The 26,961-nt window shown below is 39.5% G+C and overlaps 1 protein-coding gene across 2 annotated transcripts in view; it reads left to right on the forward strand.

The window, feature by feature from the left end:
- Positions 1-26,961, forward strand: part of FAF2 (Fas associated factor family member 2) — a 97,113-nt gene that overhangs the window by 52,102 nt on the left and 18,050 nt on the right. Inside the window, exons 3-9 of one of the 2 annotated variants that reach the window (XM_036749334.1) lie at positions 2,752-2,886; positions 12,320-12,396; positions 14,228-14,366; positions 17,016-17,101; positions 17,200-17,291; positions 21,161-21,338; positions 22,140-22,311. In XM_036749334.1, coding sequence (XP_036605229.1) covers positions 2,752-2,886; positions 12,320-12,396; positions 14,228-14,366; positions 17,016-17,101; positions 17,200-17,291; positions 21,161-21,338; positions 22,140-22,311 — 879 coding nt within the window. Of the gene's footprint in view, positions 1-2,751; positions 2,935-12,319; positions 12,397-14,227; positions 14,367-17,015; positions 17,102-17,199; positions 17,292-21,160; positions 21,339-22,139; positions 22,312-26,961 lie in introns of both variants that reach the window. The other variant, XM_036749333.1, reaches the window with a different exon arrangement.

The raw sequence follows: 26,961 nt of genomic DNA on the forward strand, positions 1-26,961 counted from the left end.
GTGATCTTTTTTTATCTTTTTTTTTTTTTTTACATGTGCAAAAATATTTAGTTTTTTTTTTAAATAAATTTCTTTATTTATTTTTAGTTTACCACACATGGTTCTACATAGTTTTGAGATCCAGTTTTTATCCCCTCCCTCCCCCCTCCCTCCCCAAGACGGCATGAAGTCCCATATAACTGTCATGTATAACTTCGCATTGAATTAATTTATGCTCTAGTCAGGTCGTGGAGAAGAATTTTGACCAATGGAATGAATCATGAGAAAGAAGAAACAGAACCAAAAAAAAAAAACCCAAAAACAAAAACAAAAGAGAAGCAGAAAAGGCGAGCATGTAGTGTGCCTCAGTCTGTATTCAAACTTCGCAGTTCTTTCTCTGAATGAAGATAGCATTCTCCATTGTGAGTCCCCTGGAGTTGTCCTTGCCCTTTAGGTTGCTGAGAAAAGCACAGTATGTCAGGGTTGGTCCTCACAGAATCCACATATCTGTGGCTGTGCACAACGTTCTCCTGGCTCTGCTCCGCTCACTCAGCATTATGTCGTGTAGGTTTTTCCAGGTTGTTATGTAGTCTGCATCATCCCCATTTCTTATGGCACAATAGTATTCCATCACCTTCATATACCACAGCTTGTTCAGCCATTCCCCAATTGATGGGCATCCCTTTGCTTTCCAATTCTTGGCTACCACAAAGAGAGCTGCTATAAATATTCTTGTACATATGGGTCCTTTTCCCGCTTGTGTGATTTCTTTGGGATACAACCCTAGAAGTGGTATTACTGGGTCAAAGGGTATGAACATTTCTATAGCCCTTTGGGCATAGTTCCACACCGCCCTCCAAAATGGCTGGATCAGCTCACAACTCCACCAGCAATGCAACAATGTTCCAATTTCCCCACATCCTTTCCAGCATTTATCATTCTCCTGATTTGTTATTTTAGCCAATCTGACAGGAGAGATGTGGTATCTAAGAGTTGTTTTGATTTGCATTTCTCTAATCAGCAGCGATCCAGAGCATTTTTCCATATGCCTGTAGATAGCTTTAATTTCTTCCTCTGAAAACTGCCTGTTCATATCCTTTGACCATTTCTCAATTGGGGAATGGCTTGTATTCCTATATATTTGGCTTAGCTCCCTGTATATTTTAGAGATGAGGCCTTTATCAGAGATACTAGTTGCAAAGATTTTCTCCCAATTTTCTGCTTCCCTCCTAATTCTTGTTGCATTGGCTTTTTTTGTACAAAAACATTTCAATTTGACATAATCAAAATTATCCATTTTGCATTTTGTAATGCTCTCTATCTCTTGTTGGGTCATGAATTCTTTACTTTTCCACAAATCTGATAAGTAAACTATTCCTTGCTTTCCCAAATTACTTAGAGTATCAACTTTTACTCCTAAATCATGAACCCATTTTGACTTTATTTTGGTATATGGTGTAAGATATTGGTCTATGCCCAGTTTTTGCCCTACCATTTTCCAATTTTCCCAACAGTTTTTGTGAAATAGTGAATTATTAGCCCAGAAACTGGCTAAAAAGAAAAATGAGGAAAGTTAAAAAAATTCTGCTATCTGCATTCAGCCTCATTTTTTCTCTGGAGGTGGGCTAACATTTCATCAGGTTGCATACTCTTTCAATTAAGTTGATTTGAAGCTAGAGGAATGTCTAATTGTTCTAGGAAAAATGTTAATAGTGTCATGCTAGAAAGATAGATATTGATTACAGGGATTGATGGTGTCAATGTCCCATATCAATCTCAGACAGATGCTATTTGGATAGCTGCAAAGGGGAAAGGGTGCTTGGCCTTGTCTTTAAGATTTTTTTGTCATTGTCTCAGATGAAAACTCAAAAGGTGGTGCTGATTACCCAATTTTTTGAGTGAAGCAGATCTAGGAAGGGTATGACAGAATCAGGATTTAACAATATATCAAAAGCCTGGAACAATGGCCTTAAAACTTGTAGGACTAAATCAGTAGGGAATAAATGTAAAGTTCTGTACTTTGAGAAAATCATTTTACAATAATTGGTTTAATACCACTTTACATGTAAGAAATTTAGACATTTTACTTTATTGAAAGATCAGCAAGAATCAGTAGTGTAATATGGTAGTTACCAAAAAACTAATGCTACAAATTTTTAAAAATTTTCAAGCTGCGTGAAGAGTAGTTAGTATCCCAGAAAAGTGCTGTAATAATCCTCCTCTGTGCTCTATCCTGGTTAAAACAAATTTGAAATACTGGGTTCGGTTTTAGGTACCACATTTTTTGAAGAACATTGACAAATAAACTGAAGCATGTCCAGAGGAGGTCAGCAAGCATAGCAGAGGGACACTTGAAATCATGTTGTATGAGGAAGGAATAAACAGGAGACAAGTTGTGGATAGGTTTTATATATATATATATCTTTATCTTTAGAGGGAAATACACTGATAATATTAGAGATCTGCTGAAGAATGTATTGAAGGGTAAATCATTTATAAATGTGTGTCCCAATTCATTTTGCTTTAAAAAAGCCAAAAGACAAGGACCAAAAAAATGCATTTTAATTGATCTACTTAACCTGTGTGTTGTATACTTCGCCTTTGAATATGAAAAAAGTTGTATTTTCATAAAAGAAGGGCTTCGGGATCATTATTTTTAGCTATTGTAATTTGCATCCTATTTTGAAACCTGAAACCATGATGGCTTCACTCTTCTGGGTTAACTAATTTATTGAGACTTTTCCCCCTTGTTTTGTGTGTTTTCCTCCTCAGGCAGCTGTACAGGACAGACTGAATGAGCAAGAAGGTGTACCAAGTGTCTTCAACCCACCTCCGTCCCGACCCCTACAGGTTAATACAGCTGACCACAGGATCTACAGCTATGTTGTTTCAAGACCACAACCAAGGGCAAGTTATTTTGCAGCTGGGGATATTCTTTCTCCTCTATTTCACAAGGTCATTCATGTAGCAGCATTTTTTGCTGTGTGACAACCTTGGGGAAAAAAGCCAAAATGTATAATAATGGATTTTTGTTGATTTCCTGAGTACAGTTTTCCTTTTTTGCATCATGAATTGTTAGGAAAGCAGTGTAGCTATGTACCTATTTTTCTTCAACTTTGATATGTCTGTTATTTTGGGATATTTTCTTATCATTTAGGAGTGTACAGCTGGCTTATTCATATGTCTCTTGTAGTTTAGCCAAGATAAAAATGTTTGTCTTTTGTTTAACAAATCTTCAGAGGTCTAATGAAAAGAACTGTAAACTTAGAATCAGAAGACCTAGGTTTGAATCCCATCTCTTGATACTTCTTGGATATGTGATGTGCTTCTTTGAACGTTAGTTTATCTGTAAAATGCAGATGATAATACTAGCAACATGGTGTAATACACAGAGGGCCAATCTTGGAGTTAGGAGGAACTGGATTTAGGTCCTGCCTCTGTTAACTCTTTGAGACTGTAAGTTATAGATAGATGCTGATCTTCCTTGGTGGAGATAGTTTCCACACTGAGAGCTCCCATACCAGTGAAATCATAGGGCTGGACCAAAAAAAAAAAAGCTCAGAGGTTTATTGTGAAGAAAATGCTTTTAAAATATTCTTCAGCTCTAAAATGAGAAAATTGATCTAAATGACTCAAAAGATCCCTTCCATCTCTGAATCTGTGGTCTCATAAATTATTGTTAAGATTTAATTCCTTATCTGAGACCTGTTGCTTCAGTTTTTTGCGATTTTTTTTCCCCTCATGTCTCTTTAAAATGATGTTACTGCTTGCTAGAGGTATAAGCATAAGACTTCAGGATTTTTGTCCTATCAGCTGTTCTTGGGGAACAACTGGAAAGCAGTGACAGGGACCTTTAGCACACGATTCAAATGAGGGTGCTTAAGGACTGGTAGAGAGTATTGCATTTACAGTGTTCCATTTCTCCCCTGGCTGGCATGATCTGCCAGTGCTTTGAAATATGAATGTGAAAACTAAGTTTCCTTGTAGTAACTTTTAATACAATACTTCTGCTTGGCAGTGTAAGAACTCCAGAGCCCCTGTGTAGCACAGCAATATATTGGAACAAGGCTATAGTTTTCATGGGAATTATGGACCTTCATAACAAACCAAAAATGGGTCTAGACTACCCCATTAGCTATGAGCCATTAACCAGTTGATGACATAATATCTTCGTGTCAGCATTTTTTTTTGTCATTTTAACTACATGTGCTAACTATAATAATGCTTGTGTTACTAATTTTATTTAACAGTTTTGCATATGTGGCATAAGAAACAAATAAAAGCAAGGAAATCAGGTATTTCAAGGGCTGCCATGTGAAAGAGGAGTTAGGTTTATTCTGCGTGGCCCCAGAAAGCAGAGGCAGATACTTAATGTAATGAAAACTTACCTTACAATTAGAGCTGTCCCAAAGTGGAATGGTCTGCCTCAGTAGGTACAGGATTTCTCTCAGTAAAAGTCTCGAGGTGAAGCCTTTATCCTTGTTTGTTGGGGCTGTCTTAGCAACTTGTAAAATCCTTTCCATCTCTGAAATTCTAATATTCATTATAGAAGCTTAAGAGTTAGAAGGATCCTAAAACATGAAACTCCCTACTTCGTACATTCTTTTTTTTGGACAGCTGTAATTTTCAGGAAGTTTTTCCTCTTATCGAGCTAAAATTAGTCTCCTCAAAATTTTGTACCTATTCATCCTAATTAGAATAAAATGTATCTTATTAGAAGGTAGCACTTCAAATATTTGAGAGACAAATCTTTTCTTGGTCAAGACCAGAAGTTCTTTTTTTTTTTTTTAAATTTATCATTATTTATTTATTTAATATTTTTAGTTTTCAGCATTAATTTTCACAAGAGTTTGAATTACAAATTTTCTCCCCATTTCTACCCTCCCCTCCTCCCACTCCAAGATGGCATGTATTCTGATTGCCCCATTCCCCAGTCAGCCCTCCCTTCTGTCACCCCTCTCCCCCCCATCCCCTTTTCCCTTACTTTCTTGTAAGGCAAGATAGATTTCTATGCCCCATTGCCTGTATATCTTATTTCCTAGTTGCATGCAAAAACTTTTTTTTTTTGAACATCTTTTTTTAAAACTTTAAGTTCCAAATTCTCTCCCCTCTTCCCTCCCCACCCACCGTCCCTAAGAAGGCAAGCAATTCAGCATAGGCCACATGTGTATCATTATGCAAAACCCTTCTACAATACTCATGTGTTGTGAAAGACTAACTATATTTTGCTCCTTCCTATCCTATCCCCCTTTATCCAATTTTCTCCCTTGACCCTGCCCCTTTTCAGAAGTGTTTGCTTTTGATTACCTCCTCCTCTATCTGCCCTCCCTTCTATTGTCCCCCCTTTTTTATCTCCTTCCTCCTTCTTTCCTGTGGGGTAAGATACTCAATTGAATGTGTATGTTATTCCCTCCTCAGGTCAAATCCAATGAGAGCAAGATTCACTCATTCCCCCTCACCTGCCCCCTCTTCCCTCCCAACAGAACTGCTTTTTCTTGCCACTTTTATGTGAGGTAACTTACCCCTTTCTATCTCTCCCTTTCTCCCACTCTCAATATATTCCTCTCTCATCCCTTAATTTGGCTTTTTTTTTTAGATATCATCCCTTCATATTCACCTTGCCCTGTGCCCTCTCTCTCTCTCTCTCTCTCTCTCTCTCTCTCTCTCTCTTTCTCTCTCTCTCTCTCTCTCTCTCTCTGTGTATATATATGTGTGTGTGTGTGTGTGTGTGTGTGTGTGTGTATGTATGTATGTATTCCCTTCAGCTACCCTAATACTGAGGTCTCATGGATTATACACATCATCTTTCCATGTAGGAATGTAAACAAAACAGTTCAACTTTAGTAAGTCTCTTGTGATTTCTCTTTCTTGTTTACCTTTTCATGCTTCTCTTGATTCTTGTGTTTGAAAGTTAAATTTTCTATTCAGCTCTGGTCTTTTCACTGAGAAAGCTTGAAAGTCCTCTATTTTATTGAAGGTCAATATTTTGCCTTGGAGCATGATACTCAGTTTTGCTGGGTAGGTGATTCTTGGTTTTAATCCTAGCTCCATTGACCTCCGGAATATCATATTCCAAGCCCTTTGATCCCTTAATGTAGAAGCTGCTAGATCTTGTGTTATCCTGATTGTGTTTCCACAGTACTCAAATTGTTTCCTTCTGGCTGCTTGCAGTATTTTCTCCTTGATCTGGCAGCTCTGGAATTTGGCGACAATATTCCTAGGAGTTTTCTTTTTGGGAACTTTTTCAGGAGGTGATCAGTGGATTCTTTCAATTTCTATTTTACCCTCTGGCTCTAGAATATCAGGGCAGTTGTCCTTGATAATTTCTTCAAAGATGATGTCTAGGCTCTTTTTTTGATCATGGCTTTCAGGTAGTCCAATAATTTTTAAATTATCTCTCCTGGATCTATTTTCCAGGTCAGTGATTTTTCCAATGAGATATTTCACATTGTCTTCTGTTTTTTCATTCCTTTGGTTCTGTTTTATAATATCTTGATTTCTCATAAAGTCACTAGCTTTCACTTGCTCCAGTCTAATTTTTAAGGTAGTATTTTCTTCAGTGGTCTTTTGGACCTCCTTTTGCATTTGGCTAATTCTGCCTTTCAAGGCATTCTTCTCCTCATTGGCTTTTTGGAGCTCTTTTGCCATTTGAGTTAGTCTATTTTTTAAGGTGTTGTTTTCTTCAGTATTTTTTGGATCTCCTTTAGCCAGTCATTGACTTGTTTTTCATGGTTTTCTTGCATCACTCTCATTTCTCTTCCCAATTTTTCCTCTACTTCTCTAACTTGCTTTTCCAAATCCTTTTTGAGCTCTTCCATGGCTTGAGACCAGTTCGTGTTTTTCTTGGAGGCTTTTGATGTAGGCTCTTTGACTTTTTCTTCTGGCTGTATGTTTTGGTCTTGTTTGTCACCAAAGAAAGATTCTAAAGTCTGAGCCTGAATCTGAGTCCATTTTCGCTGCCTGGGCATGTTCCCAGCCAACTACTTTACCCTTGAGTTTTTTGTTGGGGTATGACTGCTTGTAGAGTAGAGAGTACTTTGTCCCAAGCTTGGGGGGCTGCGCTGTTGTTTTCAGAGCTATTTCTACACATCAAGCTGTGCCACACCAGTGCTCCTCTTTCCCCAAGAACCGCCAACCTGGACTGGACTCAGATCTAAGCTGGCTCTGCATTCCTGCTCAGATCCACCACTTAATTCCTCCCACCAGGTAGGCCTGGAGCAGGAAGCAACTGTAGCTGTAGCTCTGGAAGCAGCCTCAGAGCTGTGGGAGGTGGCCAACCATGAGCTCCTTTCACTCTGTCCCACAGTTTTTTCCCACTAACCTTCTCTGTTGTCTTTGGTGTTTGTGGGTTGAGAAGTCTGGTAACTGCCGCAGCTCACTGATTAAAGGCCCTAGGGCTTGTTCTGCCGTTCTCCCGGTGTTGTTAGTCTGGGCATAGCCCACACTGGGCTCTGCTCTGCTGCCAGTTCTGTGCGGTAGACCTTACCCAGGGACCATCCAGGCTGTCCTGGGTTGAAGCCCTGCTTCCCTCTGCTATTTTGTGGGTCTGCAGTTCTAGAATTTGTTCAGAGCCATCTTTTATTGGTGTTTGGAGGGTCCTGGGGGAGAGCCCTAGGCAAGTCCCTGCTTTCCAGCCGCAATCTTGGCTCCACCTCTCAGACCAGAAGTTCTTAACCTTAAGTGAACTTAAAAATTTTTTTTTCTGGGGACCTATTTCACTATAATTGATTTCTTCTGTGATCTTTGTATTTCATTTTATGCAGTCAAAAGCATTCTGAGAAGGTATCCATAGATTTCACCAGACAGCCAGAGGATATCCATGACACAAAACATAAGAACCCCTGGTCTAAATAGTCTCTTAAAGTTTCTTTTGACTCTTAATTTCATGATCCTTAGACATTAAAGTAGAGGGCTTAGGCTTGTTCTACTTGGCAGAACTAGTGCCATTGAATGGAAATGAAGAAAAAAACACATAAAACACATTTCAGCCCAAGACAAGATTGGTTGGTTGGTTGGTTGTTCTCTGTTCTTGAAGAGGACCAAAATGACATCTCTGTGTTGGCGGCAAGGTGCAATATGTCCAACTCTGGCTGATCAGACCAAGCTCAAAACAGAAGACTCTACCACAGATGGACACAAATGGTCCATATGAACATTTGGAATGGGGGCAGCTAGATGGCACAGTGAGTAGAGCACCGGCCCTGAAGTCAGGAGGACCTGAGTTCAAATCTGGCCTCAGACACTTGACACATGTACTAGCTGTTTGACCTTGGGCAAGTCACTTAACCCCAGTTGCCCTGCCAAAAACAAAACAAAACAAAACAAAAAAAGAACATTTGGAGTGGCGATGTCTTTTAAGTTTGCACATCTCACTTTCCTTTTGAGCCACTGTAATTCTGCCTTGCTTGTAGAGTGTAGCACCTTTTTTGATGCAGGCACACCATGCTGGAAGGTCCTATGCCAGTGCCTTGCATGTCTCACAATCAATTCCAGAGTTCTTTAGTGAGGCTTCCTTGTATCACTTCTTCTGACCTCCATGTGAGTGTTTATCTTGTGTGAGTTCTCTATAAAAAACAGTCTTTTAGGCCAGTGTACTTTCGGCATTTGAAAAATGTGGCCAGTTCATCAGAGTCGTGCTCCTACAATAGAGTTTGAATGCTTGGCAGTTCAGCTCAAGAAAGGACCTCACTGTCCAGTACTTTATCTTGCCAGGTCATGTTCGGAATCTTACTAAGACAATTCAAATGGAAGCGATCCAGTTTGCTGGCATGGCACTGGTATACTGTCCAAGTTTCATAGGCATACAACGAGTTGGCACAGTGGCTGTAGACCTTTAGTTTGGTAGGCAGTCTAATACCTCTTTTCTCCCACACTTTGCTTTGGAGCCTCCCAAACACTGAGCTAGCTCTGGCAGTGTATGTATCAACCTAATCATCTATGTGTACGTCCCAGGAAAGTGTACTGTTGAGGCAAGTGAACTTATCCATAGCATTCAAAATTTCTCCATTTGCTGTAACGGATGGTTACATTTGATGGTCTCCATTTGATGTAACACATATGGAGGGTATGGTGCTGGCTGGCAGAATATCTTTGTTTTCTTGGTGTTAATTGCTAGGCAAAAATTAGCACAAGCATCCGAGAATTGATCCTTGCATATTTTGTTGCATAGCAGCCTCACCACGGAGGCTGCACTGAGTGCCAGTGTAACAGCAATTCAGCTAGCAGCTGCTGTAGGGGTGTAAGACCCAACACAAGACCAGCAACAAGAGCTGCCAGCGCAGGTTCTTTGATCTGCTTTTCTAAGAAAAGCAACTTTAAGGGGTTAACAATCTCAGTTTAATCGAACATACATATATCATTCACTTTGTTCAGGGAGAAAAGATAAGCCCCCTGAACTTCAGGGGGAATACAAAACAGAAATTACAAACATCAACAGAAAGACCTTGTCTGATCCAAATCACAATTCTTAGTTACCAGAGAAGCACCAATATTTGTCTGGGTTATCAAGGCGGGGGCAGAGGGGTAATTACAACAGCTTGCCTAGAGTCTCAACACTCCTTCCAGGAGTGAGCCCCAAAAGTCAAACACCAAGCTTCCCTCAATTATATCCATTTCGGAGCTCACCCAGATAGGGTGTGTGAAAGTTCCCCATCCCCAGCATTGCATCATATACAAGTCAGTGACTCCTGATAGCTGAGAAATACTCCAAAACCAAGACAGCAAAAGGTTTCCCACCCATTCAAACAAAGGGGAGTCTTGATAGTCTTAGCATCTTAAAAGGGAAGAACTGGGAAAAATCTGATCTCCATAACACACAGTCATCCACAAACAAAAAATCATGCACTAACTCTCTCCCTACTTTAGTCTTGGCTTGTAGTCTTTTCAGGTTGAAAAATTTTCACCATCCGTGTGGTATCTGACTGTTATGGCAAGCAGAGTGGGACTTTGATGTGGTTTTCGTCCTCATTGAAGGCATCCAACATCATTGCTGAAAACACCATGCTGAAGCATGGGAGCAAGCATATAACCTTGCTTTACTCCACTGGTGACTGAGAAAGCTCAAGAACATTGTCCATCATCCAGAACCTGGGCAAGCATGCTGTCATGAAACAGCATATACATTGCCAATGAACTTTTCTGGACAACCAAATTTTGCCAAAATTTTCCACAAGCCCTCACAGCTGACAGTATGAAAGGCCTTTATTAGATTGACGAACATTGTAATGCTCCTGGCATTTCTCCTCCAAAATTTAATGGGGTTGCCACAAGTGGTCATGAGTTTCCTATGACTTAACGTTGTTATGAGTTGTTGTGAGATATAGAACTGAAGGGGCAGTAGAGATAAGACAATCCAACCACCTCATTTTACAGAGGAAGATTCAGTAGAGAATTTCCTAATGTAATTAAGGTAGTAAATAGCAGAATCAGGATTTGAATCCAAGTCTTTTGACCAATCCACAGCATGCTGCTTGATGTCAGATAACCACTAGTTTGCACACTTTAAAGAGGATTCGTGCTTAAAATAAGGGTTGAACTAGTTACCTCTGAGATCCCTTCTGACTTTGAGGTTCTGTTATTCTAGTATAAACATACCCAGTTCCTTCAGCCATTCATCATATAATAAATTTCAAGTGATCTTGCCCTAGTGGTTATCTAGGCATGTTCTAGTTTGTTAATGTCCCTCTTAAAATGCGATGCATAAAACTGAACACAGTATATTCCAGGCATCTGACCAGGGTAGAACATGGTAGGTCTCCCATTTCCCTCATCTGAAATCTGCTTCTACTGATGTAGTCTAAAGTTGCTTTGATTTAAGGAGGGTGAGAGGGAGAAAGACCTAAAGGGAAAGGTCTGTACATATAATTTCAACAGTAGAGAGAATTCCTAGTGAGGAAATCCTTTCTGCTAAAGAAGATTGCTACCTGCTTTGTGATTTCTAGTCCTAGAGAGTTTTCTGCAGGACTGAGAGATTGAATGACTTGCTCTATTCCCTGCATTAAATTATTTTGGCTGCTGTGTCACATTCTGGACAAATCTGAGTGTCTTGATTCCAGGATTAGCACCATTCCCAGTATATTGTATTGTTGAATTAGAGCACGTAGATAAAGGAAAAGACAGACAAGAACAGAAAATCACATTCAAGGGCAAGAATACTAGAGAAAGACAAAAATGGACTTTTATTGAGCAGGGAGAATACAGGAATCAATGTCACTAAAAGTTAAAAATAATGTAAAAGAGCAAGGAGTTAACACTTTTGTTCTGAAATTTTCGCAGACAGTCCCCCAGAATCATAGAATTAGAAGACTCCTCATCAGGTGATCTAGTCCAATTCGTCCCTAAGTAGTAAACCCTTTTTACAGCATATTCAACAGGTGGTCATCTGGTCTTTGCTTGAAGACCTTTAGCAAAGGAGAAGGCACTGTGTCCCAAAGCAGACCATTCTACTCAAAGCATTTGGAACTTTTTCCATATAATAAGCCTCTGTCTGTCTCTCATAGTTCTGTTACCTACAGCCAACCAGGACCAGCCCAATCCATCTTCTACGTGACATCAAACGTGAAGGCAACTATCTGACCTTCCTATGTTAGAATATTAGATTAAATCTTCTCTTTTCAAGGTTAGACATCTCTACTTTCTGCAAATGATCTTTATGTGACATGCTTTTAAGGCTCTTCTCCATCCTGGTCACCTTCCTCAAGATAATCTCTAACCTATTAAAGTCCTTTCTAAAATGTGGTATCCAGAACTGAGCATACTCTTCCATATGTTTTCTGACCAGGGCAGAATCCAGCAGGATATCCTGTTAACTTTCACTTTGGACACTGCTGCCTTTAGTACCGCCTAAGGTTGCATTCACTTCTGATTGCCAGTACAAAAGCAGAAACAAAAGAGTCCTAGTCCTAAAGGAACTTAAAACCTATGTATAAATATAGGGGGTTTTGGTCCAGATTTGTCATTTTATTGGTGTAGAGAACTCTCAGTAAGGAAACTCTCTACCTGTGAAGATCTCTAAGTGTTGTACAACTTAGCCTTAAGAGTTTGCTGGGGCATCGAAAAGTTAAATGACTTGTCTAGCTAGGATCACATGACCAGGATGGGTTGTGCATTTGAATCTATGTCTTCCTAACTCTAAGACCATCCTTCCACTATGCTAACATCCTTCACAAATATGGTACAGTTAACAATAGTGTCTTGTGGATTCATATTTAGCTCCACTGAAACCCCTAAATCTTTTTCAGATAATGTACTGTCTAGCCATACTTCTTCCATCTTGTACTTATAAAGTCGATTTTTAAAAAATTCAGTGTATATTTATTCTTTAAAAATTTTTTCATTTCAGGGATTGCTAGGATGGGGTTATTACTTGATTATGCTTCCATTCCGATTTACCTATTACACAATACTTGATATATTTAGGTGAGTATTTTGTATGTACATATTGATACTGTGGTCAAATTTGAGATTTCTATAAATAGGCTATATTTAATATATATACTGATTGTGTATAGTAAATGTGGACTCTATAGAATTTTTGTATTTGGAGTGTTATACAATTCAGTGCTTTATTCAGGCAGTCTTCTTAACAGTCTGCAAAAATATTTTATAGTGCATGTGTATAATTATATATTATTAGAGAAATTGTTTAAATTGATTTTACATATAGTTTTTAAAGAACCACTAGTTTCATCTGCTTCTCCCCATTTCCCTCAGTTACCTAAATCACTCTCCTTTCCACATAGCTTTCTTTTATATTCTTCAGTTTCTCTGACTCCCTGTTTTTGTACTTTTTCCTAGTTCTTCTCTTACCCCTAAACTTGCTTGCTGCCATCCTTGATTTTGGTAATTTATTTTCCCACCAGGAAGTCAGCAGATCATAGCACTTTTTTTGGGGTGTGGGGCAGGGCAATTGGGGTTAAGTAACTTGCCCAAGGTCACACAGCTAGTACATGTGTCAAGTGTCTGAGGCCGGATTTGAACTCAGGTCCTCCTGACTCCAGGGCCGGTGCTCTACTCACTGCACCACCTAGCTGCCCCTAATCATACCACTTTTTAAATGATTGAAAACTAGTGTGAGTTTATCTATTTATCATAGACTCTGAGTGGAGGGGGCTCTGGTCTAAGCCATCACTAAGCAGGAATTGTTTTTACAGCCTCTTTGACAAGTGGCCAAGAAGACTATGTTAGTTATTTCCATTTTTAGGAAAGTCTTATCATTCTTAAATATTCTGCTCCGCAGAAATTTGCATGATTGATGTTACCAGTCTTAATATTATTGATTATCCAAATAGTTTTTGAATTTTTATGTGACATACTGACTTCTCTATCCCTGTCCCATTGACATCTCAGCTTTTGCATATAGCGGGTCTGTTGAAATTTAGAAGAAAGTTGTAGGCACACATGCGTTATAGAGTCTGATCTTTTAGAAAGGAACTGCCACCAAAACAGTGTGGTTCAATAGAAAGCAACCTGGATTTTGGAGTCAGATGACTGGAGCTGAGTTTTAACTCTGTGACTCATCAGCTATATGGTCTTGGGCAGATGACTTCACCTTTCTTGGCCTAAAGTAGAGATGATAGACCCACACTGACCACTTCCTAGGATTGTTGTAAGGATTTAAAAGTGCTAGGTAGATGGGAATAGTTGTCCCTCTCGTTATTTCCTCTCCTCTGTGTGCTGTCAAAGGCAGTTTTTCTTCTCCTTCTAAGGAATCAACTAAGGAGTAATTGAAAACCACGGTTGGAAGTTGATACTACTGGTTTGAAATTTAAATCAGTCAATTGACTGGATTGGATAATATGTATATACCTTTATGCATATACACTGTGCATGTGTATACACTGAAAACTTTTACAGACGAGAAGAAAAGGAAATATTGGGAAAATAGTGGGGTAAACAGAGATGAGCACATTTTTTTTTCTCCCAGCCCAGTGCTGCTTTGTCTCATTGTCTCTTCTTCCTTTTTCTTACCAGTTCTTGTAAATGGTCTTATTCCTACCACTATGTTCACCCTTGGGATTCTGATTTTCAGTGCACAAGCACATGGGGTCTAATTAGATTAGTGTTAGAATTTGTAATCCTGATTTGCTTCTTTGAAGGAACAGGGAAATTTACACTGACCAGCAGGCAAATATTATGGTTCTAGGTCCTACTTGAATGACTCTGTATGGGCTGATTGATGATGTCTTTTGCTTAAGCTGATTATATCATACAAAGTTAAGTAAATGGGATCCATGTCCTTCCTCCGTAGGTTTGCGCTTCGTTTTATACGTCCTGACCCTCGAAGTCGGGTAACTGACCCTGTTGGGGACATCGTTTCATTTATGCACATATTTGAAGAGAAATATGGGAGGACACATCCTGTCTTCTACCAGGGAACATACAGCCAGGTCAGTGGCAGAGACCATACAAAAGCTACCTTATTAATGTGAATCCATCCTTGGAAGAAAACCGAAGCGCTTTCCTTTTTTTTTTTTTTTTTAAGTGCTTCTTCAGTGCAAAAATTTACAGTTCAGTTTGATTGTGACTTAGATCACATACTCCCGGCATCCCTTAGTTATGTGAATATTTAAGAAATCTAGGTTTCCCAGCAAGAAAAACTGGTCACCACTATTACATTGTAGGTATGTGACAGAATTCTGTCTAGGTAAATATCTTGGCATCTTTATGCTTTGAAGTAACTTAAGAATTAACCTTAATACAAGTCAGAGTAGGTTGAGCATGGGGGCAGAGACATAAGATCAGTTATTTTACCCTAACCTCTACCCCACCCCTTCCTCCAATCCTGTACCTTACTGTACTTTGTCACACATATCCAACCAGTTGCCAAATCTTGCCATTTTCATAACATATCTAGTATCCAACCCTTTCTTTCAGACTCAGATAGCCACTGCTTTTAGTTCAGGTCTTCATTATCTCTTGCCTGGATAGTTGCAAAATACTCCTAATTGATCTCCCTGCCTCTAGTCTCTTTCCACTCTAATCCATAATTCATCTACCAGTATAGCGGCCAAAGTGATTTTCCTTAACCATAGATTTCACCATATCATTCCCCTACTCAGTAAACTCCAATGACTCCCTACTGCCTCTAGGATAAAATATAAACTCTGACTTTTAAAGCTTTTTACAGTCTGGTCCCAATCTTTCCTTCCACCTTTCCCACACTCTTCAGTCCAGCCATATTGGCCTTCTCTCTGTTACTCCCATGTGGCATTTCATCATTTGTCTTGACTTTGAACTGGCCTTCTCCCATGTTTAGAATGTAGTCTTTTTCTTACCTCTTTTGTAATCTCCCCCATTTCCTTAAGCAGTTTGAGAACAGTGATGGTCCTCCTCTCCTCTCCTCTCCCCTCCCCTCCTCCCTCTCCCTCTCCCTCTCCCTCTCCCTCTCCCTCTCCCTCTCCCTCTCCCTCTCCCTCTCCCTCTCCCTCTCCCTCTCCCTCTCCCTCTCCCTCTCCCTCTCCCTCTCCCTCTCCCTCTCCCTCTCCCTCTCCCTCTCCCTCTCCCTCTCCCTCTCCCTCTCCCTCTCCCTCTCCCTCTCCCTCTCCCTCTCCCTCTCCCTCTCCCTCTCCCTCTCCCTCTCCCTCTCCCTCTCCCTCTCCCTCTCCCTCTCCCTCTCCCTCTCCCTCTCCCTCTCCCTCTCCCTCTCCCTCTCCCTCTCCCTCTCCCTCTCCCTCTCCCTCTCCCTCTCCCTCTCCCTCTCCCTCTCCCTCTCCCTCTCCCTCTCCCTCTCCCTCTCCCTCTCCCTCTCCCTTCCCTGCCCTTGCCCTGCCCTTCTCTCTTTGTATCTCCTGTGCTTGGCTTATACTGTGTGTTTAACAAATGCTTATTGATTTATTGCTGAGGTAGATCATTAGATTTGGGGTCAAAAGATTAGAGTTCGAATTCCAATGCCATAGAAAAGTCACTTTACCTAATTGGACCTCAGTTCCCTCATCTGTAAAATGAAGGAGCTGAACTAGATGTTCTTTAATGTTCCTTCCAGCTTAAAATCAAGCTAAGTAAGATCATATTCCTGGTATATCTGGAAAGGAGTAGAGAACCACCAATCTGGGAGGAGGAAAGGTTATTTCATGATTCATGTAGCCTGAATATCTGGAGAGGAAAAATATCTTCTTTTTCTCTTCTTCTCATGCTCCATATTTCTCTTACACTTTTCACACTTGCTGCTACCACTATCATTCTTAATAGTACTTTCTACTTCTTCTTTTTATAGCATTGAAGAAGTATTTAAATGCCTACCATTTATTTGCCTAGAACTTTTTTGGGAACTGTAGGAGTTAAAAAGAAGTACATCATGGTACCTGCCCTCAAGCAACTGACAGTCTCTGCTGCTTAATGCCTTCAGTGTATTTCCCTCACCAGGGGGAGCTGCTTGGGTTGTGCATTTAATAGCTTTATTTTGTTTGCAAGAATGGGACAGAGTTAGAATACAGTATAGTACTTATATCGCTTTTTTTATGTGGCTGGGGAATAATTTTTTTCTTCTTCTCTATAGCCAGTGATATCACTAATACCTCATACTCTTGTAAGATTGGACTAGATGTTCAGGAGTAGCTGACATGGCTTTTTAAAAAAATATCCTACATCCAATATGTATATATGTCTTGTTTGTATGTTGTCTTTCCTTACCCATCTCCCCACTCCCCTTCTTTGAATTAGAACGTGAACTTGAAGAGATCAGGGAATGTTCTTACCTTTCTTTGTATCCCCAACATTTAGCACAGTTCTTGGCACATAGTAGCTGTTTGTTGACTGCACTTTTTAGCCTCTCTTTCCTTTTGTGTTCTTCGTGCAGTTTAAAAACTTTTAGTGGCTTTTCTCATTGAGGAACATTAATTCAGAAACAGCAAAACATAAGAAGTAGAGGTATGTATTTGGTGGGAATTTTTTTTGAGGGTTATGAAGGTAGATCACGCATTCTAAATGGTTTTTTAATTTCTTATTTTTATTCCCTTATTCATATTTCCTGTAAGTTTTGTTAAGGATACATATACTGTGCCATATGTAATTAATTCATTGTTTTCTGTTTCACAAAGGCACTAAATGATGCCAAGCGAGAACTTCGATTTCTGTTGGTCTATCTCCATGGTGATGATCATCAAGATTCTGATGATTTTTGTCGGTAAGTAAAAAGATTTCTTTCTCACCTATTTTTTGTTCCCTTAATTTATGTTTTTAATCAATACATCATTATCATATTTGTGTCTTCCCTCCCAACAGCAATACTCTTTGTTCACCTGATGTCATTTCGCTTATAAACAATAGGATGCTCTTTTGGGCATGTTCCACAAACAAACCTGAGGGATACAGGGGTAAGTTGTGCCTCTTGCTTTGTCTCATTTGCTTCATGGAACTTATCACATATCTTCCTTTGGTACTGTCATGAATAGATAGTGAAGAGGAAGTAACATCACAAATCCTTCTTCATTATTGGTGGAGCCTTTTTTGTTTTTGTTTCCCTGGCATAAAATGATAATTATCAGCTTGTCCTTAGTCTTAGTGAACTACCAATGAAGATTTTAGTCTCTTCACCAATTACTCTTAACAATATATTGTGTTTCAAAGTACCCTGAATACCTTGAGAGGTCATATTCATTAGGGATATTTACAACAGGGACTCTTAGTTTGAGATATTCTTAGAACTCATCTTGGGGTTTAAAGGATTGAAGAAAAATTAAGTTATTTTCAGACACTTCCTCCTATGAATGTGGTGTACCAACAGTGCATTTAACATGGTCTTCATGATCTAGTTTTCTTATTTTCTGGTCCCTTAGTTCTGATTTCTTAATTACTTAACAAATCCTGTGTACGTTGGCTTTTTTGTGGCTTCATGAGGCCTAGGAGAACAAGGCTGGATCTCTTAAGAGCTGAGTAAAAAACCAAGTCGCTAAATCTGTCCATAAAATTTTTTCCTTTTAAACCAAATGAACAAATACAGATGAAATTCTTCTTATAATAAAATCTTGATGATTCAAGGACTGTTACGCTGCTTTAGGGACAAAGCAGCCCCTGAGCACCCAACAACAAAAATTACAGCTGAGAAGAGCCAAAAATTGCATCCAGTATTTCGTAGTTGATTGACCTATCAATCTTATCAGTAAAGGAGAAAAGTACAATGATTAGGTTTTGGTGTTCATAGAAAACTTGAGAAGTATGGGAAAAGTAACAGAGTATAGAAAAGCAAATTTCAAAAGCAGAAAGGAGAAGGGAAAAGAACAGTGAAAATCAGCAAATGCTCTGACAAGATGCAAATCAAAGAGTTAGCAGTGAAGAGGCAGAAGGTAGAATAACTTATCCGGAATGGCAGACAACCCACCTGTTCCTCATTACTATAATCCTTGAAAACATGGGACAGCACTAGTGTTTCTGTGGAAGGAATAGCCAGCCACCTGTACTTCAGTGCAAGTATTTGAAGGCATGAGAAATCTCTGCAGTGACAAAGAGCTGTTATATTACATAGCACCATATCTTATATGCTGACACAAGCAGCAACAGTTGGAAGCATCAAGCCATTCTTCAATATAAGTTCCAGTCTTTTTTTTTTTTTTTTTTAGTAAAAATGTATGAAGATTAAAATAATCTTAAAAGAGAAAAGTGTACTACTGTATGATTTGACAAGGGGAAGCACTGTTAATGTTGGGTCAGTACAGTATTAGTACCTCTACCCTCTGTGATATCCAAGGACTTAAGAAAAGACAGCTGTTTGAAATTCTTTCTGGCTTTCCTAAAATGCCATGTGATTCACCTACCTAAATTAGAAGACCTAGAGTATGTTCTGTATGAATGAAATGTAAATAGTGCTGCGAGTGCTCTTATCTCTGCCATGATACTTATCAAAAATATGTAGTTTTGTATAAGTAGATAGAGTTGACCACACTGGATATATTTTCAAAGTTGCACTTTTGGTATTTCAAACTAAGACAATAGTAGGATGTTTATTGTTACATAGGCATCAAATCATGGTGCTGTAGAATAATTTTATGGTTTTTTCATAGTACTTGATATTCAATACGGTTTTTCCACTAGTAAGACAGGTCAGTTTTGATAATGTTTGCTAATTTCTGCTCAGACTGATGCCAAGGAAATGTTTTCCTCTTTGTTTAAAGAGAATTATGACAGGTTGACTGTTCTTAAAGGTACTGATACCACAGGATCCCATAAAATAAAACATTTGGCAGTTGGAAAATTTCATTTTCCTGTAGATTTCAGAGGTTACACTTTTATGTGTTGTTAATAATACAAGTTAAAATGAATGGATGGATGGAATAATTTTTTCTCACTGATTCTTTCATCCAACAGCCATTTGTTAAGCGCCTGCTATATGCAAGGTACTGTGCTCATTATCACTGAGAGATTGTTTTGGAATTACAGTAATGCCCAGTGAAAGCAAAACTACTCTATTGCTAAACAGTGATGGTGATTACCCTGAGCAAGCAGGATTGGTTTCTTAATAGAATTTTTAATGATAATTTTTCCTGCATTGTTGTTTCATTGATTCAACCTCTGGGCCAGGGGTTCAGTATAAGATATTATTACAGAAGAGATTTCATGAGAACATTTGCTGATACTATGTAGTTATAAAGAGATAAAAAGTGGAATGTGCTACCATAGTGGATCAACTTTCTTATGAAATCTGTTCGGTAATTACATTTCAAAAAGGCAGAGTAGCATAGTGGATAGAGAATTAATTTTGGACTAAGGAAGACTTGTGTTCAAATTCTACCTCTCACATATACTGGCTGAGTCATCCTGGGCAAGTTAGTTAACTTCTTGGTGGTCTAGTCAGTTCTCTAAGACATTAAGTTGCAAGGAAGGTGCTGATCCGCATTAGTAGAGGTCGTTTCCTCATCTAGAGTTCTCAACATTGAAGAAATCCCTACTTCAGAAAATGTAAATAACAATTCCAATACTGACCAACTTGTCCCATAGGTTGAATCAATGATGAAGTTTGTGATGTTGCCTGTACCTGGAATTCTGTTCAACAGCAAACATTGAGGAGTGCTTATGTTCTTCATACCCTATGAACAAATTTAGTGCAAATGGAGATAGAAGAGTGGGTGCAAGCTGACAAGGAGGTACCGATGGTCCATTGTTAGTGATGCAGCAATCACAGTTTGAAGGGTGCTGCCAAGTCAAAGCACACAATCAGCTACAGTATTGTCACGTAGAAAGCATATAGGTATGGAAGTCTGGAGACCTAGGCTCTGGTGCTGGTTCTGCCATTTGCTGTCTATGTGACTTTAAGTAGTTCACCCAGACTTCTTGTGCCTTAGGTTTCTCTTCTATCAAATAGGGCATGGTACCTTTCCCACTTAGCTCCCGTGATTGTTGTGACAATAAAATGAGATCAGATAGCAATATATTCAAAATTCAAAATCACTGAGGTGTGAGAATATTAACAGTGTTTATAGTAAGTAATGAGAGAGATCCTTTGTTCTAGAGAATTGGTTGTTGTAAAGGGCTTGTTGTAATTGAGTTACTAGAGTATTGTCATAGGGACATCAGCCATGATGTGGAAGTAGTTTTATTATTCAGAGTCCATTTCTTATAATGAAATATGTATGAAGATGAACTTTGGAGGAAAGATATTTTATAGTATTTTCTTTTACTTAAAGCTCTTTTCAGTCATTAAACAGAACCTAGAGCCTGAATACTGCTCTTCTAGCCAGTTGCTTGGTTCTGAAGCTTAAATATTTACACGTATCTAAATCTCTGCCTGGAATACTGTCTTATCAGGATCTATATAAACAGAGAAACCCATTGCTTTCTAATCTGTAATCTCTTTTCTTATTTGAGCAGAAATCACTTTCATTAATTGAACAATGGTATCATCACTCCTCTTGAGGAAAACTAAGCAAAGAGGTTTCACCAAGATTCTGCTTCAAGTTGTAGTGTATAGGAGCGGATCAAAGTTCGTTTAAGAGCTTGGATGGAATGCTATACTTTAAAGTTAATTATTTGCTGGTTTGTTTATTTCAAAGTGGTCTTGGTTACACCAAGTTCTAGCTTTAGCTCCAGTAGCCACGTGACTTTGAGCAAATGACTAAGTTGTCTGAGCCTCAGTTTCTACATCTATAAAATAAATTCTACCCTCCCTGTCTCACAGTGTTGTTAGGATTAAATGATAATACTTGTAGCAGTGCTTTGAAAATTGTATCCTGTTCTCTTTGGTCTCCTCCAGTGTCCCAAGCTTTGCGAGAGAATACATATCCATTCCTAGCTATGATCATGTTGAAAGATCGGAGAATGACTGTGGTCGGGCGGTTAGAAGGTCTCATTCAACCTGATGATCTCATTAACCAACTGACATTCATCATGGATGCAAACCAGACATACCTGGTTTCTGAACGCTTGGAGAGGTACTAGTTAACCCCATGTGGTCCAGCTATTACAGAGATCCTTTTGGGCCACATAAGTGTATGGCAAATGTTGGCTACTTGCTTACTGTTGAAGTACTTGAGTACTATTAAAGACCCTGCTGCCTTCTCTACATAAATGACTGAGCAATTCATATATTGTCTCTTTTGTGCATATTTACATATGTACATGCTATATATGTTATTTCTCCTTATAGAATGTGTGTTCCTTCAGTGCAGGAACTATTTCTTTTTTGTCTTTATATTCCCAGTGCCTTGTGCAATGCTTGGCATAGAAGACATGTAAAAAAAAAATTGTTTTGTGTTTGGCCATAGTCAGTTTTTATGATTCATGTGGTGGCATGAAATATTCTTTTAAGAATGTTTTGGAAATGTATTCTAATGAAGATTACTCTTCTTTTGCTCAGTATCAGTGTCCCCTATGCCTAGAATGTAGATTTCTCCTCACCTCCCACCTCATAGCACCCCTCACTTCCTTAGATGCAGCTCAGACATCTTGTACACCTTGTTCTTGTCCTCTCACCAGCCAGTACTGCCCTGCTTTTCAGACCACCTTCTGCTTAACTATTTTGTCTCACTTTATATTTATGCTGTATATGCATGTGTATCACACACACACACATACACATGTACACTTGATAGCTCTCTGTTAAAATGCAAGCTCCTTGCAAGTTGAGATTGCTTGATTGTCTTTGCTCATGCCCTCAGCACTTAGCCCATAGTAGGCACTGATGGAGTACTTGTTCATTGATTGATTGAATATGCCTTTTGGCATATCTGCAGGGAAGAGAGAAACCAGACCCAGGTGCTAAGGCAGCAACAAGATGAAGCCTACTTGGCCTCCCTCCGAGCTGACCAGGAGAAAGAACGGAAGAAGCAAGAGGAGCGAGAGCGGAAGCGACAAAAGGAGGAAGAAGTACAACAACAGAAAATGGCAGAAGAGAGGCGGCGACGGGTAAGAAACCCTCATGCTCTTGCTTCTAATACTATAGTGTAATACATCAAAACATTGTGTCAGTGTTGGCACTTCCTTCACATCTTAGATGGTTTCTTCAGTTGCTGTGGCTGAAGAAATTCATCTACTCGAGGCAGATCCTTTAGTGATAGGCTTGTCGTCTTCTGACCAACATAAGTCTCTGGGCCTATGAAGCTTAACCCACTTGATATAGTGCCTGTCAGTACTCATATTACTGAATATCTAGTAGACATCTTAAATTCAATACGTCCAAAACAGAACTCATTATCTTTTCTCCTAAACTTTCCTCTCCTACATTCCCTATTACTGTAGGGAGCAATGCCATCCTCCCAGCTCCTCAGACTCACAACTTAGGAGTCATCCTGGATTCTTCACTATCACTCATCCCTATATTTAAGCTGTTGCCAACGCCTATTGATTTCACCTTTGCAACATTTCTCAGGTATGCCCCCTTCTCTCCTTTGACACTGCCACAACTAATTAAAGCCCTCATCACCTCACAGCTCTTGGGTCTGTCTTTCTCAATTCATTCTTTGCTCCAGTCCATCTTCCATTCAGCTGCTAAAGTGATTTTCCTAAACTGCAGGTCTAACCATGTCACCCATCTACTCAATAAACTCCACAATAAGGCAAGAAATGGTAGCTGCTTTTAAAGTCCTAGGAGCTAAGTATAGACAACTAGGCTGTATTCATGTACTCTCATTTCATGCTCTGATGTCTCAAATCATTTGCTTTCTGTTCATTAACAGTGAGGAAACAGGAAGAAAAACTCTACTCTGTGTTTTAGCCAAAGTCTCTCGGAGACAGTTTATTAATAGATAAGAATTCCCACTTGGGGAGAAGTTCCCTTGCTAATTAGAATTCTCTTTGACCCAAGCAATCTGTCTTTGTCTTTCTTTTTTCCTTCCTTCCTCCCTCCCCTCCCTTTCCCTCCATTCCATTCCCCCTTCTTCCTTTCCTTCCTTCTTTTTGAATTCAGTTTTATTTTCAACTCCAAATTCTTTCCACTCTCCCATCTCATATCCCTCCTCTACTCGCTCAAAAGACCAGAAAAACACAGCCCATTGCAAATATGTGCACTTATGCAAAACAAATTCCCACATTGGTCATGTTCAGACAAAACTTTAAAAGAAAGAGAAGAAATTATACTTCATTTGCCACTCTTAAGTCTTATATCTGGAGGTGGATAGCATGAGTCCTTTGGAATTGTGGTTGGTCGTTGCCTTGATCAGAGTTACAGTGTAGCTGTTACTACATAAATTGTTTTCCTGGTTCTGCTGACTTCACTATGTAAGTTTACGTAAGTCTTCCTGAATTTTTCTGAAACCATCCCCTCCATCGTTTCTTACAGCACAATAATATTCCAGCTAGTAATCAGTAAACATTTATTAAGTGCCTACTGTATATGCCAGGCACTGTGCTAAATGCCGGTGATTCAAAAAAGGACAAAAGACAGTCTCTGCCTAAAGGAGCTTACAATCTAATGATGGAGACAACATGCAAGCAAATATATACAAAACAGGCTATATGCAGGAGAAATAGGAAATAATTAATGGAATAAAGCCACTAGAATTAGGAGTAATTGGGGAAGGCTTCCAGTAAAAGATGTGCTTTTAGTTGGGTCTTAAAGGAAGCCCAGAAGGTCAGTAGTTGAAGCAAAGGAGGAAGAGCATACTCTAGGTATAAGGTGATGAGGGCCTGTACTAGAATGATGGCAGCATCTTTAGAGGAGAGAAGGGGGTATATACAAGATAGGTTGCAAAAGTGAAATCTGCTGGCTGGGGCGGGGGGGGGGGGGTGAGAGATAATGAAGAATCTAGGATGACTCATAGATTTTGAGCTCGAGGGAGAGACTGGGAGGATGGCAGATTTGAGAATTATCAGTATAGTGATAGTGATTAAATTCATGGGAATTGATGAGATCACCAAGTGAAGTAAGTATAGAAAGAGAAGAGAAGAGGTCCTATGGTAGAACCGTGAGGGATAACTACAATTAGAGGGCCTGATTTGGAGGAAGATCCAGCAAAAGAGACAGAGGAGTCAAATAGGTAGGAGGAGATCCAGGATAGAGAGTGTCAAGGAAGAGAGTGTGAGAAGCCGTAGAGAGGTTAAGGAGAATGGGGATTGAGAAAAAGCCTTTGAATTCAGCAACTAAGAAGATCGTTAGTAACTTTAGAGAGAGTAGTTTCAGTGGAATGATGAGGTCGGAATCCAAATTGTGGGGTTAAGAAGAGAGTGAGAGGAGAGAAAGTGGAGGCACCTATTTTAGATGGCAGAAGAAATATAGGATGTAGATGTGATTTAGGGTGATCCACAGTAATAGAAGAATCAAGTGAAAGTTTTTTCAGGGCGTGTGAGGCATGGACATATTTGTAGGAACTTGGAAATGAGCCAGGAGAGAGAGAATGAAATGATTGATGGATTCCTTGACAGGGATTGCTTGAACAAGTAGAAGGATTTGTTTTTATAAGGAGTAAGGCCACTTTGACATGTGAGACGGGAGTGAAGGAAGAGTTAATGGCAAAAGGCTTCTGAGTGATAAGAGATAAGAAAGAGGAGAGAAGAATTCAGATTGAATGGCTTCAGTTTTTCATAAACTATGAGACAAGGGTGTCAGCTGAGAGATTGGGAAGAGAGGGAGCCATGGGAAGTTTGAGGAGAGATGAAAAGGTTTAGAAGAGCTGCTGTGGACAGTGGGATAGTGAGTTGATAAAGGGATACTACCTAGTAGCAGTAAGGGCCCAGTTGAGATAGTAACATTAATTTGTGGTGGATCCAGTCAGAACAGTTGTGTGATTTTCCCCTTTTTCATTAAGCAGCATGTTTGTAGGAATGAAGGCAACTAATAGTAGGAGTGATCCAAGGCTGAAGGTTGGCTGGGTATAGTTGGTGATGCAAGAGAGCTAGGGATTCAAGAGAGGAAGTGTAGTGTTGAATTGGTTTCACCAAGGGGTCAGAATGTGGAGAAGAAGAGAAAGTGGCTACTTTCTACAAGGGGAGATAGCCTGGGAGAGAATTGAGAGGTCAAAGGATTGGAAGTCATGGTGCAGCGGAACAGTAGAGTTTTGTAAGGGAAGGCAGAGAAGTAAAAAGGCAATAGATTATGGTTGGATAAAGGGATTTTAGAATTCTTAAACTTAGAAGTGGTACATTTGTGATCGAAGGTGTAACTATCTTTGTGTATGTGGCTAAAGGTGGGTTAAAGGAATAGCTCATGGGAAGTGAGTAGGTAGAGAAACCCATTGGAAAGGGTGTTTGAGAGAGAATTAATATGTATGTTGAAGTCCCCTACTATTTGAAGGCAGGACTTGGGAAGGAGAGAAAAATTGTGTTCCAGGTACTGAACAAAGGAAGGAGAGTGACCTGGTGGTCTGTAGACAACTACAGGATTTTGATTGGATAGTGAATGTGAGTAGCATGAAACTCAAAGGAAGAGAAGCTAGCGAGCAATAGAAGAAGGGGGAGAACTTGGAAGTGGCAGTAGGGAGGAAGGAGTATTCCTGCCTTGACCAGTGAGCCAAGGTGAATGAGTGAAGGTGCAGCCATTACTGGAAAGGGTGGCCAGTCAGGCTGTAACATCAGCAGGGAGCCAGATTTCAGTAAGAGCTAGTAGGCAGAAGGAGTGAGAAAGGAAAAGATTTAAAATAAAGGAAAGTTTGTTGCTTGTGAAACAGGCATTCCAGGGAACATAGTGGAAGGGCTGGGTGGAGTTAGGTTGAAATTTTGTGGTAGGAAAGTTGAGGGGGATGGGAACAGGAGTTGGTTGTTGGGAGGTGAGGAATGGGGTTTGGATAATGATCTATAGGAATTTAGATCACTTGGGATGGTAAAAGGTTATGACCAAGTTTGAGAATATTCATCACTGAGTGGTGGACACCACTCCTCTTCCCTAGGAAGTTGGAGGCAAGTTGGAGGCAAGTACAATATGAGATGGCAGGCACACAGTCAGACAGGTGGGAGTTCATCACATTCATATTCCATAACTTATTTAGCCACTTCCTAGTTGATGGGAATCCCTACAGTTTTCAGTTCTTCACCAGTATGAAAAGAGCTGCTACAGGTATTTTTATACATAGAATCCTTTCCTTCTTTCTTTGGTTTCTTTGGGCGGTAGTGGAATTTCTAGGTCAGAGAGTATGCAGAGTTTAATAGCTTTTTGGGCCTAGTTCCAAATTGTTTTCCAGAATAGTTGGACTAGTTCACAGTCCTGCCAAGAGTGCAGTAAAGAACCTATTTTCCCACGTTCCTTCCAGCATTTGTCATTTTCCCTTTTTGTCATCTTAGCCAATCGGATGCGTGTGAGATGTATCTCAAAGTTGTTTTAATTTACATTTCTCCAATAATGATTTGGAATATTTTTTTTCGTGTGGCTATTGATAGCTTGGATTTCTTCCTCTAAAAACTGCTTATTTATATCCTTTGACTTTTACTTTGAGAATGGCTTTTTCTTGTAAATTTGACTCAGTTCCCCATTTATCAGAAATGAGATCTTTTATCAACAGTTTTCTGCAAAGATTTTTTCCTACAATTTCCTGTTTGTCTTCTAATTTTAGGTGCATTGGTTTTGTTTGTACAGAAAAAATTTTAATTTTATGTAATCAAAACTGTTCTTTTTTACCTCTTGTGGCC

The sequence above is a fragment of the Trichosurus vulpecula genome, chromosome 3 (assembly GCF_011100635.1).
Source record: "Trichosurus vulpecula isolate mTriVul1 chromosome 3, mTriVul1.pri, whole genome shotgun sequence".
Classification (NCBI taxonomy): domain Eukaryota; kingdom Metazoa; phylum Chordata; class Mammalia; order Diprotodontia; family Phalangeridae; genus Trichosurus; species Trichosurus vulpecula.